This window comes from Xenopus laevis, chromosome 8L (assembly GCF_017654675.1).
Source record: "Xenopus laevis strain J_2021 chromosome 8L, Xenopus_laevis_v10.1, whole genome shotgun sequence".
In the NCBI taxonomy this organism is placed as follows: Eukaryota; Metazoa; Chordata; class Amphibia; order Anura; family Pipidae; genus Xenopus; species Xenopus laevis.
This window is the reverse complement of record NC_054385.1, coordinates 27,434,812-27,455,665: the sequence shown is the minus strand read 5'-3', so window position 1 is coordinate 27,455,665 and position 20,854 is coordinate 27,434,812. Positions and strand designations below refer to the sequence as shown.

Here is a 20,854-nt window from a genome sequence, read left to right as displayed (position 1 = left end):
AAGCATAATGCAAATGACAAGGTTCCAAGAACACACTGGCATTTTATGCAACGGCAAGCCATTGTTGTACACTGTTCATCACTGTGAAATAAATGCAAAGCGCAAAGGTTTTCAAAGATTTTTTATTTTAAAGGAAGGTGTGATGTGGGGAGATTAACCGCTGCTCTGTTTGGCTGCCAGTCTCTTGTCTCTCTCTTCAGCAATGGTGAGACGGATACCCTTTCCACGAGGCAAGGAGATCCAGGGTTTGTTACCCTGCAAGAGAAAAACAGGTAAAGTTTTCAATTCTATTTTAAGTGTTGGAAGCATTAATCCTTCTAAAGACTACAGAAGGGAGGACATCATGGAAATTAACTGTATGCTACTCACTTTGCCAATGACAAAAATGTTGGATAGCCTAGTGGCAAAGTTGTTGCCATTTGCATCCTTGACATGGACCACATCAAATGAGCCTGGGTGCCTCTCCCTGTTGGTGATGACTCCAATTCGCCCCAAGTTGGCTCCTCCAGTCACCATGCAAAGGTTACCTTTGTGCATAGAGAGAGTTAACAGGTTAATAAGGAGAAAAATGAAGTTATGTAAACATTCCTACTATCACCAATTGTGATAATACACAAACTCTTGATAACAATCAGGTCATTGGAAAATTCATTGTGCAGAGTGACAGCGATTTATATTTTAGATGGAGGGAAGGCAGTTCGGAAGATTAGTCGCCCCGAGGAAGGGGAGATCTGTCGACGGGCGACTAATCTCCCTGAATCTGCCTTTGTGCCCTGACCCTTAGGATAATTTTTCATAAAAATACACTGGATAAAGAGCTGTGAGGGAGAAATACAATAACCCAATCACACTCAGACAAGACAGCATACAGGAATCCCAAGTTAGATGCTTGAAGTCACCACATGGCTCAACAGTCCAGCCATAAAAAATAATAAAATTGCAGAAACAGAAATCCGTAAACTTCACCACACCTCATTCAATCCAACAACTATTCAGAATTGATATTCTTGAAACTAAGGGAGAGAATCTTTGTGGGTAACCTTTAAGAAATTCCTTGAATGCAGGAACTCATACTGTGGAGCTGCCACCTTTATGCACCCAGAGGTTCAAACTTGTGAAGTGAGTTGTAACACATTGCTCTAGTCTCAGAGATAAGTTTATAGATGTGCAGCGTTAGTCAGGTACCAGCTCCACAGGGTCGCTTCCAGCGAGTATCAAAAGCATCACCAGCCTGAAGTGTTTGTGTCTTGGGAATAACAAGACTATCACAAAACTTGCAGTTATCCATTAGGGTAGTCCACCCAGTAGCAGCCATCCCAGGCAGAGCACAGAAAATCTGGAATTTACTGGACAGCTAAAGACAGACAGAAGCATATTCTGACAATGTGTACATGTCCCATGCAAAACCATAAGATAAGATAATTGCCTGCTGACCCTATGGGGCAAATTCACTAAAGCGTGAAGCGGCTAGCGCAAATTTGCCAGTGTGACGTCATTTCGTTACTTTGCCGATTTACTAACGGGCGCAGGCATAAATTCGCTAGCGAAGTGGACCTACTCTATCGCTACTTCGCACCCTTATGCCAAGTGAAGTTGCGCTATGGTGAATGGGACGTAACTACGCTAATTCACCAACTCGCGCATTTTACTGAACTTTATCTCTTGTGCCAGACTTGACTTCGCCACTTCAGACAAGGCGAAGTGCAATGGAGTAGATAGGGATTGCTTCAAAATAAGTTACATTTTTTTTTCTAAGTCCCAAAAAACGCTGGCGTCTTCCTTTTTTAAGGGTGATAGGCTGAAAAAGATTGTTTTTTGGTGGTACCCTCTTCCCCCCCTACATTTCCTAAGATATGGCACCTAAGCTATACAGTGGGCACATGTATAGGGCAAAATAAACTATTTTATGAAGTTTTCCCAGGCTTGTGTAATGTATTTGCCGCTACATATACATCCATTGTACGTTAACTTGGCAACGTATGCAAATTAGGCATCGCTAGCGTAACTTTGCTTTGCCTGATGAATTTTTGGATAATGGGTTTCAGGATAGGGGAACTCTGCCTATACTTGCTCTACATGAACACAAAAAACATCAGCAGTCGAAGTCAGGAGCGACTAGTCAGTAGCAAACCAAGCTAGGACATTCCATCATAATCAATCAACCATAAAATCAGCCTGATCACAAACCATGCCCACTTAGCTTAAACATTTTTTAAAGTACTTGTATTGTCAGGGGGGGGCAGTGAAGTACCACCTACATAAAAGACAGCAACTGCAGTCTTTCACCTAATTCGGTACACTGCATCATCTGTAGCAGTTTACAGGGGTTATGACAGGGTCTGAACATTTCCATCCAACCACCATTATATATCTTTAACCAACAGCAAATTGGTTAAAGTGTTAGTTCACATTTAAATTACATTTTAGTATGGATGTAGACTGTTTACAATTAGTATTCATTTTTTATGGGTATTTGGTTTTTGTTCAGCAGCTCTCTAGTTGCTAGGGGTCAATTTACCCAAGAAACCAGGCAGTGGTTTGACCAAGATGCTGGAATATGAGATGGAAGATGAGTAACAAAAACGTAATACAAAAATAGCCTCAAACAGCAAGCTATTTGTCAGTGGGGCTCATTTATAAACAATGGGCAAATGTGCTCCTGGGCAGTAAACCATAGCAACCAGATTGTTTTCAGTGTTCACCCTGCAGCTGACTGAAAAAGCTAATCACTGATTGGTTGCTATGGGTTACTGTCCAAGTGCAAAATTGCCCAGTGTTTATAAGTGAGCCCCAGTGATCACAATTTGAAAGCTGAAAAGAGGCCAAAGAGTAGAAAAAAATACAGCAGAACCCCCATTTTACATTTTCAGGGGACCATGTAAAATCAGGGAAATGTATTATAGGTAAAAACAATGTAAAATAAGGGAAAACTTAAAATCAGGGGATGTAAAATTGAAATTCTCCCTGATACGCTTTCCCATTGGCAAAAGTAAATGGCTGATAGGAAAGCATACAAGATGCTTTGTGTTCCAAAGATGCCCAACGTGGTCTTCTTAGGAACAAATCATGCGTACGATCTCATCAGCGACATGGGAAAGCATTTATAGGAGATTTGTTGCAGACGAAGAGTGATTGAATGATAAATCTCCCTGTGTGCCATTACCCTACAGGTGAAGCACCCCTTTAAGATTGATAGAACCTCCAGAGCAGAGGCAGATATTTTTTGAATACATCAAATGCATAAGTATATGAAGACTAAAAAAAAAATGCAGTTTTCACATGAAAGTAAATTGTACCTTCAAATAACACCCCAGCAGGGCCACAAGAATTAGAGGTTTGTAAAGAGCATTTAGCTTGATAAATACAGTATACAGAACACAGGAGCAGGATTGGATTAAACTTACCAGTATCAAACTTAATGAAGTCTGTGATCTTTCCAGTTTCCAGGTCAATCTGGATGGTATCATTGACCTTTATCAAAGGATCAGGGTAGCGGATTGTGCGTGCATCGTGGGTAACCAGATGAGGGATTCCTTTGGTTCCCACCCATGTCTTCCTCACCTTGCACAATTTGTACTGATAGATAGAAACCAAAAACATTTAGATGCAGAAATAATACCGCTCATGTAAAACACTGACATGCATTATAGCAGACTATTCTGGCAAGCATGACAATCTAATTTACAGATATGAAATATACTCGATTTAAAGCTTTGTAAAGCCACTGTAGCTTTCCAACAGATGTATATATATATATATATATATATATATATATATATATATATATATATATATATATATATATATATATATATATATATATATATAGAAATATGGTTCAATATTTCAGAGACTACAGGGATACCATGTATGCACTCAAGCTGTACTCAATTCTTGATATTTCAAACAAAAACATGGAAGTTGAGCTAAAATGATCTGAAATTTTCCATTTATTTAAGAGACAGAATTTAGAAGAAGATCTGGCTGCAAGTGGGACATACCTTTGCCTCTTCAGCTGTAATTCTATGCACTGCAAATCGGCCCTTGGTATCATACACCAGACGGAAGTGTTCACCAGTCTTTTCAATACTGATGACATCTGTGGAACAATCAAGAACAATGTCAAACTATTACCCCCAGAATGAATACAGCATATTGCATAAAGTCTATGCTCCTATCTCTTTATCCCTGCAAAAGATTAGGAGGTGAAGAATTGAGTAATTTTTTTTAGCATCTCCAATGTTAAAGGGGTACTCCGGCTTCCAAACCAAAATTCGATAGAGGCCAACTTAACAGAGAACCCCCTGATATACCATCACGGTTTCTGCTTTCTTCAAAAAGTATGAATAAATGCCATTTTCTATGCTGAAATCCAGCTGTTTAACAGTTCTCTTTCTGCATCATTTGAAATCCTGGCAGGGAAGGAGGGACTAAAACAGAGTTACAAATTGTAACAACTTCTCCACAGCTTACAGACAGCATGCAGGAACTACATTACCCACAATGCATTACACTGTGATGTTCCATTCCTTATTGAAATCACATGTGCAGGGAATTGTGGGGTTTGGAGGATGCAGGCTAAGGACAGATGGCTGCTAATACAAAGTAACAGTAGTCAGCCAGCTTAGCAAAGTAGTCACAGGTCAGCAGGAGAGCAGGGGCTATGCTTAGGGAACTGCTCCAAACCATTAAAAATAATGAAGAGTCTACATATTTTTTAAATTAATGTATATTGCAACGTTGCTTAAAATTATGTTTACTTTTCAAAAAGTTTGTTATGTAGAATACATTTACACAGTGGCATGAAACACGGGAAACAATAAATTTCACACTATAAAAAGCAATATGAAGAGTAGGGGGCAAAGGTGTCCGTAGGAAAAGGCTACAGGGTTAAACTATTTGATCATTCAAATTTCAAATCCAAATAATACCCAAGCACTGATCCTTCATTGCCAGTCTGTCAACAAAGCACAGCAGTACCCAGTAATTCCTTAAACTCTCACACCATTTTCTTCCCCTAATAGTCCTGCAGTACGATGCTCACCCATGAAGCCTGCAGGATATGTGATGTCTGTGCGGACCTTGCCGTCAATTTTAATAAAGCGCTGCATGCAAATCTTCTTCACCTCGTCCCCAGTCAATGCATACTTAAGTCGGTTCCTAAGGAAGATGATCAGGGGCAGACACTCTCTGAGCTTGTGGGGACCAGTGGATGGACGAGGAGCCTGAGAAAAATGGACATCTGAGGTCACTGGTACGTAGGATGACATGCTTGCTAGATTAGCATCATTTTGTATTTAAAATAAAGCTTTCAGACCCCTATATATTCATATACTCTGGATTAAGATCCAATTACTGTTTACTATAAAGAATATCTTGAGCTTGGAAGCTGTTTTAGTACACACAGTCAACCACATTGCTTCTTTGTAGAGATTTATGAAGACTAGTAGTTCCTTCGATGTTCAACAAATGGAGTAATAGGGATTTTTACTTACAAAGACACCAGTCAACTTGTCCAACATCCAATGTTTTGGCGCAGCAACACGCTTCAAGTGCTTTTTCGGTCCACGAGCCTATAAAAAGAACAAGTGGGGTGAGAGTGCATAGAACAAGGCATTAGTCTGATGTTACATTTAAAAGCAGAGTTCATTGCTTAAATCCATAACTTTAAAAGTGACAGCGTAATCCAACTGCCATCAACTCACTGGGAGACAATGTTAACAGCAGATAGAGGGCAGAGTGTTTAAAATACTTCTAAACAAAATGGGAAGCAAGTCTTTATAGATGGTTATATATTTATTATCTGGCAAAATACAGATTTTTGGCTTTGGATTTTAGTAGATGTGGGGGGGCCTTTGCTGGAAAAATCTGCTCAAATAGAAAACCAGCAGTTCATGCAGCTTATTTACCAACTAGGGTAAGGGATCCATTTTCCAGAAATCTTTAAGTTATAGTATATTCCTATATAAACTTTGATTTGACTAAAGGACTATAACAGAACCTTTCACTGGAAAATCCTATGTGGGACTTCAGAGCTTTCCAACAGCTTTAAATGGGTTGTTCAGCTTTGGGTTATCTTTTAGTATGATGTAAAAAGTGAGAGAGATTTTGCAATTGATAATTTTTTTTTTATTGCATAGTTTGAGTTATTTAGCAGCTCTCCTGTTTTCAGCAATCTGGTTGCTATGGTCCAAATTATACTAGCAACCACACAGATTTGAATAAGAATTGACTATGAATAGGAGAGGACCAGTATAGGAGCAAAATAAAGTAGCAATAACTATACATCTTTAGCCTTACAGAGCATTTGTTTTTAGAAAGGGGTCGGTGACCCGAATTTAAAAGCTGGAAAAAGTCAAGATGATGATGGCAAATAAAAACTATAAAAATAATGAAGACCAATTGAAAAGTTGCTTAGCATTGGTCATTCTATAGCAAACTTAAGAGTTAACTTAAAGGTGAACCATTATGGAGAGACACCCCCTGTACATAAAACCCAAAGTGTTCTGGATAATTGGTCCTATCGCTGCACCAATGACTACAACACTAGGCCACAGCCAGTAACAATATGTGAGCGAATTTGAGTATTTCCTATTGAAGGAAGCAAAGTTATAATGCAGTAAAAGCAACAGGGAGAACCGAACACAATGTTTGAAACAAACCATTTTCACTGGCCCCTTTCAGATCGCCGTGGCAATTCTGCGGACACTACAGATGAAGTGACCTGGGGAAGGACACAAGTAACGCCCAACGCTAAGTACTTTTCTCAGACACACAACAAGCAGAGCGGCCTGCGACTACTCCTTTCATACACCCAAATAACGCAGCCACACTGTATAAACCCCCACCACTAAGGCGCTAACCCTACTGCTCGGGACAATTCCCTGCACTCTGAGGCGGTCGGATAGCGATGGAAAGCACGAATAAACAGGATGGAAAAAGATTCGATATCGAAGGCAATGAGAGAACAAGTCTCACCATGGCTGCGTCTGAAATGGAAAGGACCTCCTTCTTCCGGTCCCGCCGGGATAAAGAGTGCGCACTGAACGTCAGGCAGGAAAAGACAACGCGTCCACGAAGATATCACTGCACCCTGCTGGCTTGGAGGTGGTACTGCACTTTCGCACGTGTACGGGAGAGAACCATTAAAAAAAAGAAATGGGAAGATGCACTTCAGTCGTGTGTGGTCAAATATGTACATCTGTCCGCCGGCATACAGAAATATGATAACAATAGCCACATCAACTTAGTCAGCAGAGCTCACCCTCAGGCTGGGGGGAGGGGTCTACAGTGACGTAATGGGGTTGGACGACTGATGGGGGATATTGTACAGTTATATTTCCTATATATTTTATAAATCCGTGTATTCTCGAGCCATACGTCTGTGTAGACAATAAAATCAGCACGTTACTTTTTACACTAAAATATCATGATTTTTAAGTATTAAGTCTTTTAGGAGCCCCACGTGTGCTTAAACTGCACAGTTGTATTGATATTAAAGGGGTTGTTCGCCTTTGAGATAACGTTTAGTATGATGTAGAGAGTCTGAGACAGTTTGCCATTTGTTTTCATTTTTTATTACTGAAAGTTTTTGAGTTATTTAGCTTTTTATTCAACAGCTCTTCAATTTGCATTTTTAAGCAATCTGGTTACTAGGGTCCAAATTACCCCAGCAACCATTCATTGATTTGAATAAGAGATTGGAATATGAAGAGGAGAGGCCTAAATAGAAGGATCAGTAATAAAAAGTAACAATAACAATAGATTCGTAGCCTTAGAGCAGATTCGGCGAGATTTAGACGCCTGGCGACTAATCGCCTCTTCTTCTGGGCAACAATCTCCACGAACTGCCTCTGCGTGTCTTCCCGTCCGCTATAATGAAAAGTCGGCCTGCGCTAAGCACACGCAGCGCTTCATTTTCCGAATTTGCCCGAAGTTGCGTCACGACTTATTATAGTGGACGGGAAGACACGCAGAAGCAGTTCAGGGAAATTGTCTCCCAGAAGAAGAGGCGATTAGTTGACAAGCGACTAAATCTCTCAGCGACGCACATTTGAAAGCTGCAAAGAGTCCGAAGAGAAAAGGCAAAATAACTATAAAAAAAATAATGAAAAGTTGCTTAGAATTGGCCATTCTATAACATAATAAAGTTACTTTCAAGGTGAATCTCCTCTTTAATGCCTGCAGATTTGTCCATCCTGCATGTACCGAGGTGTAGTTCAGCAATGGCTCTGTACAGCTACAAGCTGGTAATTGCCTAGTCTGGAAAATGTTTTACTTTCTTCAACAAGCTTTGTTAAAAAAATAAAACAATTATTCCCCATTCCAGTTCTTCATCTAGTAATGGTATGTGAGGGGTTAACCGTGCAGCTCCTGCTCCCTCAGAAATCTACCTAATTCTATATATAAGAGAGGAGAGTGGATCATCAGCCCCTATAGCTGCTCTAAAATTCAAATAAGGTTAACAGGTTGAGCCCAGTGTACATATAACTCCCAAATTCGACGAAAAGACCAGTTATATGACATTAGTTTGAGCCAGGCTGTTATTATTTTGTACTAGCGATGACGCTCAATACTCCTCCCATTCTGAAGTAATGGCTACACCTGGGAGAAAAGATTCTGATGACTCCCTTGGCCTTCCATGAGTCTGTCAAAACCTGTTTACCATATACCCCTCCATGAAACCACCTGGAAGCTACTTCAGCCTTAAAGGACCGGTTGCGGCACTGTAGCCATGAAGTCTGCATCCCACCATCACTTGCTGCCCCTTTTGCTTCTTTTCCTTTTGTCAACAACATATGTACGAAATGAGTTCAGGGCTCTGTCAAGGTCTCCTTCTCTTCCGCTGATAAAGACTCTGCTGGACCATGGGCCTCTCAAACCAAGCATGGCAGCAAAACAAGAGCTGAGCTTGCAACACCTGCGCTTCATGTTGGACTTGTACAGGCGGTCAGCCGACGGGGATGGGAGACCAAGGACTGGCCGTCAAGCAGGAGCTGCAGTGAGGCTGGTGAGACCCCTCAAACAGGCATCTTTTGTTACCGGTGAGCAGTGTGGCCACCATATTTATAAATTGCACATGGCTGACTATTAACTCATAACCCAAAAGCTTGCAGTCATTATAAAAACTTTTTTTTAATATATACATGCCTGCGTTTACCTTTAAAAAGAGAGACTTGTGAAAATGAGTTTGGGTGCAGCAATTCATTAGGTGTATTAATTAAACCTTCATGCAGTACAGCTAGAGTTGCCCCTTCAATGCTTTAAAAACTGGGCACATATATAATCCACATCTGCAGGATTTTTGTTGACCGGGTCATTCTATTACCTTAATGTTATTACTGTGATTTACTGTGATTTACTGATTGCTAGCATTCACAGTTATGCTGGCAGTTCATGCAGAATTTGCATGGAATTTAATATCCAATATCCAGCCCTGAAACATATATAAATCCCACAAGCTGCAGGAGTGATTAGCAATCAGTTCAGATGGTTGTTTAGATAACCGGTGCAGTCTGCAGCAGGAGTGTTAGTTAATTGCTAATTAGCTGTACATTTCATTTCATATGTGTTTGTACTATTTTATAGGGTTCCTGCACACTTTCCTGTGTTTAGCAGCAGCCCTTTGTTAGTCACCTGGTACACCTATGAATTGCACTCTGCCTCTTTTTTGCATAACATTGAATTTGTTTTCTGAGCCATGCAGATGGAAACAGACTGCAGTTCCAATGTAGTTGCAGCAATAACATTACTCCTGTGTCTATAATGAATTTGGAGTGTGTTTAAAAAAAGCTGAAATTTGGCATGATAACTGAACACACTTACAAAATTCACATGCGGATTACTGTGAATTCTTATGCACACTGTACTAGTTTCCATGTAGCCATGTTACATTTTTTTTCAAATAAGACTATAAAATACCTCTCTAACCCCTATGTGGGACTATCTGCCCTATTTATTAACACATTCAATTACAGGTATGGTAACTGTTATCCGGAATGCTAGGGACCTAGAGTTTTCCGGGTAAATGATCTTTCCATAATTCGGATTTTCATACCTTAAGTAGATAATCACGTAAACATTAAATAAACTCAAAATGCTGGTTTTGCCTCCAATAAGGATTAATTATATATTAGTTTGGATCAAGTTCAACTACGGTTTTATTATTACAAAGAAAAAGGAAATCCCTTTTTAAAATTTTAATTATTTAGATAAAATGAAGTCTGAGACCCTCTTCTTTCCTTCCTCCACCTATAAAACTGTAAACTGGATGAAAATCTAGAAATCGCGTAGTAGCTTCCTATTAATTATTTTTCTGCTAAAACTGCAGTTAAGGATCCTCGGCCCGACTAATATGTCTTGCTGAAACCACATGTAATTTTTGTATGGTGGGTTATGGTCCCAAGTGTGAATGTACAAAATAACCATCAAACCCAGGGATGATTTTGCCGATTGTGGGATTTAGTATTCTACGTTTTACTATTATAATGTGACTCTAAAGCTTTCTCCCTTTCTTCCTCTCTCAGGAGATCACTGGCACACATGGACATTCATATTCAACCTTTACGGGCTGGTAAGTGCAGAGCAGTTGTTGAGGGCTACTGCTGTGCATCCATTTGCACTCTGGCTGGGTGACACCTCCTTTTCCTGCAAGGTGGATCTCCTGCCCAAGGCTGCTCTCTCCTCAAAAACTAGACATCATGCTGGAAGACGAATGTGGGCAGAGACAGATTTAACATTGCACCTTAAAGCTGTGATAGAGAGCTCAGATAAGGCTTTGTACCTTCAGCTTATGTGCCACAAGTCTGGAAGGCAACCAATAAAGCAGCCAGCTGTTTCTTCCTCCCAAATTCCATTTTTGCTACTGTACCTCAATCACACTTTGCACAGTTTAAGCACAGTGAACAATATGGCCGCTAGGGAACCAGGAAAGGGTTTGTCAGGAAATGCTGTGCCTCGCCTGCTCAAAAGAAAATCACGCCAGGCAGGAACTATCGGTATCAAGCTTCCATGGTTTCCAAACCAAAATGGAAAGTTCAAGAATCAGTGCAGTCTCCGTCCATTCTGGGTTAGCTTCCACCAGCTGGGATGGGATCACTGGATCATTGCGCCACATAGGTACAACCCTGGCTACTGCAAGGGAGACTGCCCCAGACTTCTCCACTCGGGTTATAATTCACCCAATCATGCCATCATCCAGAACTTCATCAATCAGGTAGTGGATGGAAGCGTTCCACGTCCATCTTGTGTGCCATACGCCTATGGTCCTATTAGTGTCCTCATGATTGAACCTGGAGGCAACATTCTCTACAAAGAATATGAGAACATGATGGCGGAATCTTGCACCTGCCGATGAAACAGTGGCCCTTTCCTGGCTGCCCTTGCAAAATAACAAGCACTTTATTAATGCCACTTTAACTATTTAACCTACTTGTATAATGTATGTATATATTTGTGTGTGTTTGAGAACTAATGGTGAATCAAGCCTTTAGATGTGAATTATTACTAGCAGGTTTGCCCAAAAATAATAATGTATTCTCCTTCCATTCCCTGTCTTCCTCTGGCGAAAGCTAAATAAAGACTTTTTTCACTTTTTCTAATCCTATGTACGGGTTTCTGTAGCTTAACTCACAGAGGCAGAATAGAGTGTTTCTTGCCTTGTTGCATATAACAGCATAAACAGCCTCCGTTTTCATTCAGCCCATTACAAAAAGACAAGGGGCAGATTTATCAAGGGTTGAATAGTAAATTTGAATTTTCGAATTTCAAATTTCGCACATTCGAATTTTAATGGTCCTATTAAAATGTAAATTTGAATGTGAGATTTATCACTCCTCGACCATGGAAAAAGTCCTAATTCGAATATTCGCCTCATAAAACCTGCAGAGTCAGTAGGAGAGACCCGTTGAGGCATTTGGAGATATTAATAGCCTTCCTTACATGCAAAATGTTTTTTCAGAGTAAAACTTAACTCATACGAATCAAATACAATTCAAATTTTCGTGTCGGAACCATTCAATCGAATATTAAACATACAATTTTTTTCTTAAATAACCTCCCAGTCGAATTGTGAGTATATTCGAATTAAAACAAATTCACATGAAATTTGACCTTTGATAAATGGGCCTCAAGGTGTTCAGCTGTCCGTCCAAGTCAAGACATGGGTTTTGTATTATACAATGCCGAGTCACTTAGGGGCCTATATATTATGCTGTGTAAAATGAAACTCGCCAAAAAACTATGTAAAAAGCTGTGTAAAATAAATGGCGAAGTTATCAACCTGTGTTTTATTTTATGGTATGCGAACGCCAGATTTTCCACCATTATTTTACACTGCTTCAGTCCTTTAAGTTACGGCGGAAGTTGCTGAAAGAAAAAGTGCATAAAAAAATTACGCCATTTTTACGCCGTTCTTTACATGGCGATGTGTGGCAAATTATTACACCTTTTTTACAGCATGTAATAAATATGCCCCTTAGTCACCAACTGCTACTTTTCTTTATTACCCATTCCTTTATATGGCCACTGCCCCTAGACAGTAGAAGGGGGTCCCCAAACTTTTATACATGAGCAACAAAGTTCCTGGGGTGCCAAATAAGGGCTGCAATTGCCTATTTAGTAACCCCTAAGTGGTCTGGCAGCCTACAGGAGTCTCTATTTGGCAACAACTTGCCTCCAAGTCAAAAACTCAAATTAACACCTGGTTTGAGGCCACTGGGAACAATATCCAAATGGTTGGTGAGAAACATGTTGCTCATAAGCCACTGGTTTTATATATATATATATATATATGTATATATATATATATATATGTATATATATATATATATATATATATATATATATATATATATATGTATGTATATATATTATAGCTGAGGGTCTCTTGTATGTGCATTCAAGATACAGAACACTTAATTTCAAGCCCCCACTGTCCATTTTAATATGTTTATATGAAAGCTGCCATGTTTGCAGTCAGTGTAAACCCTCCAGTGTGACTCATGTAGGTACAGGTATATAAATGTGTATTTACAGTAGGATAGGAACACTATTTTAATGATATGAAATACGCCACTGAATGTGTTAACCTTTCAAGTAGATGTTGAAATTGAAGAGAGAGAAAATTAAACACACACAGGATTTTGTAATGCATCGTAGGAGTCAGTGAATTTTCTAGTAAAAGAACTGAATGTAAGGGTTTTTTTTTTTTTTGAAGAACAGGTGCATAGCACTTGGAAACGTATGCTGTATGACTGTATGCTTTTGGGGCTAGATTTACAAATTATTATACATAACCTTATAGACCAAGAAAAACATTTCCATCTGCTGTAATCCAACACCCAAGGGGTTATTTATTAAAGCTCTAATCTGGTCGGGCTTTTAAAAGGGGCGAACTCATTTTTCTAGGGATGCACCGAATGCAGGATTCGGTTCGGGATTCGGCCTTTTTCAGCTGGATTCGGCCGAATCCGTCTGCCCGGCCGAACCGAATCCTAATTTGCAAGTGCAAATTAGGGGTAGGGAGGGAAATCACGTGACTTTCTGTCACAAAACAAGGAAGTGAAAAATGTTTTCCCCTTCCCACCCCTAATTTGCATATGCAAATTAGGATTAGGTTCGGTATCCGGCCGAATCTTTTGCAAAGTATTTGGGGGTTTGGCCGAATCCAAAATAGTGGATTCGGTGCATCCCTAAATTTTAGAGAAAAAACTAAATGTATTCGATTTATTACAGATTTAAAGATACTGGAAGCTTTTAAAAGTCCGAATCTGAAAATATTCCATCTCAAACCTGCCGAGGTCCTGTAGAAGTCAAAGGCAGATGTCCCTATTCCAATTTAAAGATATCATGGATTTCGTACGATAATCCAAACAATTTAAGGTTTTTAAGGTGATAACTCCAAAAATTGGGAGTCAAATGAGAAAAATTCCTACGATTCCAGTTTTCGAAAGATTTTATCGAGACTTTTCCCAAACCAACTACTTTGTTACTAAATAAGGTACAATCATGGTTGGGAGTTTGGTCACATTTTTTTTTGTGAAATTATGAGAAAAAAAATTGAGTTTTAGTAAATAAACTCACCAATATCCACCAAAAGCCATTGGATATAAACTGTTATTTCTCTTGACTTTGTTTTTTTTTTTTTTAGAATTTTATTGCTGTTTTTCCAATTCAGATTCTGTCTTTGGCTCTCTTTAGAGAAGGCTACCCAAATGTGAAAAAAACCGTATCCAATTTATTATGTATTAGAAGAAAGGTTTAGTAAGATTGGCAAGGCTCGGGCTCAAGGGATTTCACACTTACATCCTTGACTCGTGTAGTGTTCAAATATAATTCTCCTCAAATATTTGCTGGGTTTGGCTGTACGTGTACGAGATGACGTAGGTTTATCATTGAGAACATAAAGGTTCTTGTGAGGCTCAGATGCATTCTCTCAAGGAGAGGGAGTTAAAGCAGAATAAGTTCCAGTCCTGGCATCCCCCGCACTATCGACTATGGGCTCCATTGAAGCAGCTTGCCTCTGCATCCTCTTACTTCTGTGTGGCAGTGAGGTAAGGAACATAAATGGATCTGGCTGGTCAACTATCCAAGGTCCCTTATAACGTTTAGAATGTTTACAGATATTTTACACTCCCGTAAAACCTGTTAAAGTGTGGTTTATATTTAAGTTAATTTTTACTGTTATAGAATGGCTACTTCATTTTTTATAGCTTTTGAATCATTTGCCTTTTTGTTCTGAATGTTTCCAGCTGTCATATGGGGGCCACCGAGGCCATCTAAAAAAACAAATGCTCTGTAAGGCTACACATTAAGGGGCAGATTTATCAAAAGTTGAGGTGAATTTTCGAATTCAAAAAATTCAAATTTCAAGCTTTTTTTTGTGTACTTCTACTAGGGAATAGCCGAAATTCTAATTTCAAATTTGAAAGAAAATTTGAATATCGAAATTTTTCACGTACTGTCTCTTTAAAAATTAAACTTCGACCATTCGCCATATAAAACCTGCGAATTGCTGCTTTAGCCTATGGGGGACCTCCTAGAACTTATTTGGAGTCAATTGGTGGAATATAAATTCGATCAAATGCGCTATTAATTCAATCAAAAAAGGACCTATTTGGCCAAAAAAAATCTTCAACTTAATTCCAGTTGGTCTTTTTGAAGTCGAATTTCAAAGTTTTCAAATTCAAAATTCGACCCTTGATAAATATGCCCCTAATAGTTAATGTTTTTCTATCCATATTCCAGTTTCTTATTCAAATCAGTGCATGGTTGCTAGGGTAATGTGGGCAACCAGATTGCTGAAAGTTGCTGAGCTGCTGTACAAAAAGCTAAATAACTCAAAAACCACAAATGATAAAAAATGAAAACCAATTACTCTCTACATCATACTAAAAGTTAATTTAAAGGTGAATGAACCCTTTAAAGTAACCCTGCCATAGTTGCAGGGGTAATCCAATGTTGCAAAGGCAGAGCAGCAGAGGACCGGTCATTCGAATCATTCAGTCTGTGAGCTCTTTGTGATTACCATGGGCGACAAGATCATGGCAATAACCTCTGGAGTTGTCCAGGCAGTAAAATCACCATCTGTGTCATTATCCTCTGTAGAGATCTATTCAATCCAAACTAAATTACAAACAAGAGTGGTGTAAATGGGTGGCAAATGAACTAGTGATCTTTAGTGTGGCCCAGGTAAAAAGGGCATTCTTGGAGATGGGAGACATCATCATAAGTGTAAGAAGGATAGGAATACCTACTGAGGGAGCTTCTGATTATAATCATTGGTAGAGCTTAAAAATGGATCGGTATTTTTCAAATACATTATGAAGGGGATGTATGTAGTTTCTGTTTAAAAAAAAAAGACTTTACTGTTAAAGCAAGAATTAATTTCTGCTTCATGGGTGCTGGTTTTTTTGTTTTTGCCAAGCCCAGTTTTTAAAGTACAGATATGGAACCTGTTATCCTTAATGCTCAAGACCTAAGGTTTTCTGAATAACGGATCTTTCTGTTATTTGGATATCATAAGTCTACTAGGAAATCATGCAAACATTAAATAAACCCAATAGGCTGGTTTTGCTTTCAATAAGGGATTAATTATATCCTAGTTGGGATCAAGTACAAGCTACTGTTTTATTATTGCAGAGAAAGAACCTGGATTATTTGATAATGTATCATAACTATGACTTGGCCAGGCCCATCCACAAAAAATATTCAGTTGGGTATGGCGCATACTAAGTTTAGTGTGTGTGGGCACCATAATACCAGCAAAAGCAGCTGGGAAGGGGGAATATTATAGGGCAAATTTACTTACCTCCCAAATTGTGCCATCGGCAGCTTCGCTGACATCGCAACACTTCGCCAGACCTAGATTTGCCAGGACAACGCTAACGCTAATGCATGAAAATCCCGAAGTTGCGTCCAGGGTTCTGGACGCTTGCAAAGTTGCGCTAGCGATAATATGATAAGCAGTTCGAAGTTCCGCTAGCGATGACTAATTAGCATACAGCGTGAAGTTAAAGTACAATGGACGTATATGTTGCAGTTAACTACATTACATTACACAAGGCCAGGGAACCTTAATAAAATAAAATACAGGTGTTATATTGCCATACACGTGCCCACAATATAGTTTAGGTGCCATATGTTAGGAAATGTAGGGGGGAAGGAGGGAACCCAAAAAAAATGTATGATCTTTTTCATCCTATTACCCTGTAAAAAGTAAAAGACGTTTTTTGGGACTTTCAAAAAACTTTTCAACTTTTTTTTGAGGAACTCCTATCTACTCTATTGCACTTCACCTGGTCTGAGGTGGCGAAGGCAAGTCTGGCGCAAGAGGTAACTTTCAGTAAAATCTGCATCTTAGTGAATTTGCGTAGTTACGTCCATTCGCCAGAGCGAAAATTCGCCTTGCGTTAGAGTGCAAAGTAGCGTTAGAGTCTATCTCCATCCCTAGCGAATTGACGCCCGTTAGTAAATCGGCAAAGTTACAAAATGACGTTACGCTGGCGAATTTTCGCCAGCGTTAGTCACTTCGCCCTTTAGTAAATTTGCCCCCATGTATTTTGCAACCTTTGCTATAGGGCTCAAACTGTTAGTTTTGGTAGTTACCGTAGTCATTGCTGAAGCAATGTAAAAGGAGCGGCCTATGGCACAGCACAGTTGTTACCCGGTGAAAATTTGACAAGTAAAATACCAGACAGTTGCACTTGACAGGGAACTCCAGCATATCCTTCCCTGTGTGAAGGCAGCGGAGCTATGATTGGCCACCCTTGTATCCTACTGTGCTTCTGTGCTAGGACTGTTAGGAGTTGCCCCTCCCTTAACTGTAAGATACACAGAACAGAGAGTGTCTTTAGGGAGCTTCAATAAAAATGTCATATAATTGTTTGATTTTACACAGAAAGTGTGTACAGAAAAGATTACCCTTCCCAAAATCAAAGCCCAGATCACCTCTGTGACTTCTAATATCTGTATCATTTGCAATGCTGCTGTAGGAGTACCATAAAAAGGGCACTCCTCTTCTCTGCAGTTCTTACTAAGTTTCCAAACCCACCAGTCTACCAGTATCTAAATAATTAAATTCTGTGGTAGAGACTTGCTCTGGGTGTGCAATCTTTTCTAGCTGCAATAGCATTTTAGCCTCCTCTTTTGAGGGTGTCTGTAACATTCTCCTACATTTAGTAAAACATCTACTCATATTGAGGGCACTGCAAATTATCACCTATTGCATTATACTTCATTTTGAGGGGACATTTCCTTTTAAAATGACACAATGTTCTTGTTTCCTGGAACCACTGCATTTTCTCTATCCCACCTCTAGTTTAATTTTCCAAAGGTGCAGTCACAGCCACCCTCCCCAGACACTGGCTCTAAAGATGATATAAAGAAGATGGAGTGGCCTGTGCTGCTGCCACCACAACGGGGGCCAAGAATGACACCATTTTGGAGAACAGTTGGGAGCAAACCTCTGGGAGCATACTGCAACCAGGGCATGGAATGTACCACCAAGATCTGCAGGTACAGTATATGGTGCATCTTAACATAGGTGCCAGTTAACCTCATCAGAAAGATAATGATCCAATCCTGGATTTTTTTTAAACATCTGGTAACATGAAATTAGGTCTCACAAATGACTGCAGTGGATATTTACAGTATCTCCTTAATGATATTAGGTTTATTCATATCTCTGAATATTAGAGCTGATATCCTTACCATATTTTTTTTTTTATTTTATTGACAATGAAACCCATATTCACTAGGGATACTAATATGTTGGGCACATACTTGTGGCTCTTCTCTAAAAAACACACCGGCATGGGGTACTTTTCATTAGAGACGTGTGTCACCATATTTTCACATTTTCTCAGAGATCCCTTGTGCTGCACTTGGCCACTGCATATTACAGGTTTTTTTACTTTACTACATTGTTGGAATGATCCAGGAAAACAATTGTCAGTGGATACTCCTACTGACCCCACCAAATGTCCTTGTATGGTTATCCTATGGCCATTAATCTCCATTTCTATATTAGAAGAAAGAAGAGAAACAGAGGAAAGGATAATATGTACACAGAATAAAGAAAGTGAGTGAAGAAGAAATAAATATAATTTTGAGAGTGGGCTTCATTTTTTAACTATAACCCTACAAAGAAATATTATCAAAAATAAATCATCGCCATAAGCAGAGACAATGCTGGGATGTAGGGGAACAATGCGGGAGGAGATGAGTAGGGGTTGGGGGCACACCCCAGGGCTAAAGCAGCAGTGAATTCACCCCTACTCCACAGTTTATGAATGTTGCCTACAGCATTTCTATCTAGTGAGTCTCATTCCTTACAACCATCATTCTTTACAATAATAAGTGCAATACAAATATGCTCTCCTAATAATATTCAGTTTAACATGTTTAATAGATACTATTTCAAATTAGGTGAACTCATTTATATTTCTCTGTGTCTTGCAGGAGGGGGCAGTGTGCATATCTTCTGCAGTACCGGTCTTAAAGGAAGCACTTTGCCAGATTAGTCTTCAAATATCATTTATACGAAGGGCATTGTACAATCCACATAGCTTAGTGACATCTGAATGGTGGTCGTCATATTACTCACCTTAGCATTTTTCTCTGTTAGTGATCATTGAGCCAGCTCAAGGCCAAAGTCAGGCTATAACTTGTAAGAAGGGTTAATATGTTTTATATTTCTTTATTAATACTTGTTGCAGTCATTTGAAGGCAGCATGGAAGGTTCTAAAAAGGTGTCAATCAAGAGGAAGGGGATTGACACAGAAGTCCATATAAGGAGTAGCTGACCCAGGCTCCTTGATTGATGACGGGAAAGACTTTTGACACCAATGACCTGGGGGCAATTAGCTCAGAGAAGTGCCCATGGTGAGAGTCTATATTTTCAACATTACTTCATCAGCCCAGCTAGTGTTAGAGTAGCTTCTGTTGAACTCATCTTAGTTGGTTAGTGATAAAAGTAGGATAGCTAGATGAGCCATAAGGCTCCACCAAGGAGAAAGGAAGGACCCAGCAGCACCTCAACAGTTAGGGCCATAGTGGCAGGGCTAGGTAGGTCTTTGATCTGCATAAAGCAGTACACCTTTAATGCTTTATCCTGGGCCTAACACCTGTGTGCCAAGTGAGTAAATTAAATGAAATTAATGTGGGCTGCGGTAGAAGCCAAACACACTATGACCCTTAATAAATAAATACTACGACTGAGAACATCTAAGGGACTGATGGGAAGCTAAGACGGTGACTGTGAATAAAATCTGTTCCTGAAATCATCTGCTGAACCTGTGTGGACCTCCAGTGTATTCTTTATTATAAATGTGCATGCAAAGGGTTAATTGAGCCTTACTATATAAAAAAAACATATGCCCTTTAAATGAGAAGTAATGCATGAAAGATCGAGCGCAAGGAACCTCATGAAGAAATGTTGTGTGTAAGAATGCTTAATTAAGTATCATTGAGACAGAAACTCATCCAGAAACTGTGTATTACTGTTAACGATTCCGCTATCACCCCATCCTTAGATATATTTCTGATTGAATTACTGTTTTGTATTATTGTTATACTGCAGCCTCTGTTTAGAAATATACAGATAAAAACAGTGTTTGCATGCTGCAATTCAGGGGCCACACCCATATATCTGTCCCAAAATTTTACTTTGAAAATTGGGTACAGAAAGATAAACTTATAGGTAGGCCCATATTTTTTTTCTTTTTACAGTACAGGGGATTTCTTTAATAGCAGAAAACATGCAAGATGCCTGTTGTTCCCTGACAACTGGCAAACCTGCACTAAGCCATGACAAACAATTCAACTTTTCTAGGGAGCATTCATTCACCCTGATGCCATATCCATGTTTTTTTCCTACACTTTTTTCCATAATTCATACGGCACTGCACACTCAATGCAGATGTTGAATCGGATGCAATTGCAATGTGCCTGACTCTTGTGTGCTGCCTACAGAACAGCAACGTCCCATTAATCAAAGTGGACACAACTGCATATGTGGTTTGCTTTAGATCGGATGCAGTTGGGCCAAATAGTTTCTTAGTCTTAGAGAAAGGCATTTAAAAGTTTTTTTTAAAAGGTATGCAAGAGGTGGAGGGGTAGAAGGTACAGCTCGCAACTAGGGCAGGGGGCCATGACTGGGATGGGGGGTCCCATACCCACCAGTACCACACAGCACCATCCACCTATGATGGTGAAAGTTAATAAATCATTGAAAAAAAAAGGTTTTAGATTTACCCTTTAAATTAGTTAATTGATGTCTCTCAAATTACGTAGAAATATAAGGGTATCAATATGACTTTTTTTGAGATGATACTTATTTTGGCTTTGCGCCTTC

General features: G+C 39.4%; 3 protein-coding genes across 3 annotated transcripts; 2 read left to right on the top strand and 1 right to left on the bottom strand.

Moving 5' to 3' along the window:
• Positions 1–106: 106 nt before the first annotated feature.
• On the bottom strand, positions 107–6,949 carry rps4x.L (ribosomal protein S4 X-linked L homeolog; the record flags this gene model as incomplete). The annotated part of the gene is given in 7 exon segments (NM_001091472.1): positions 107–255; positions 370–527; positions 3,405–3,576; positions 4,002–4,099; positions 5,045–5,225; positions 5,496–5,573; positions 6,663–6,949. Coding segments are annotated over 7 exon segments (792 nt in total). The 3' UTR covers positions 107–153.
• Positions 6,950–8,180: 1,231 nt separating this feature from the next.
• bmp15.L (bone morphogenetic protein 15 L homeolog) lies at positions 8,181–11,600 on the top strand. Its single transcript, XM_018229611.2, has 2 exons — positions 8,181–9,044; positions 10,527–11,600. The coding sequence occupies exons 1-2, from the start codon at positions 8,735–8,737 to the stop codon at positions 11,354–11,356; spliced, it is 1,140 nt and encodes a 379-aa protein (XP_018085100.1). The 5' UTR covers positions 8,181–8,734; the 3' UTR covers positions 11,357–11,600.
• A 2,623-nt stretch (positions 11,601–14,223) lies between these two features.
• Positions 14,224–19,881, top strand: LOC121396917 (liver-expressed antimicrobial peptide 2-like). The gene is made up of 3 exons (XM_041572569.1): positions 14,224–14,552; positions 17,834–18,015; positions 18,961–19,881. Exons 1-3 carry the CDS (start codon positions 14,496–14,498, stop codon positions 18,998–19,000), a joined length of 279 nt encoding a protein of 92 aa, XP_041428503.1. The 5' UTR covers positions 14,224–14,495; the 3' UTR covers positions 19,001–19,881.
• Positions 19,882–20,854: the final 973 nt, after the last annotated feature.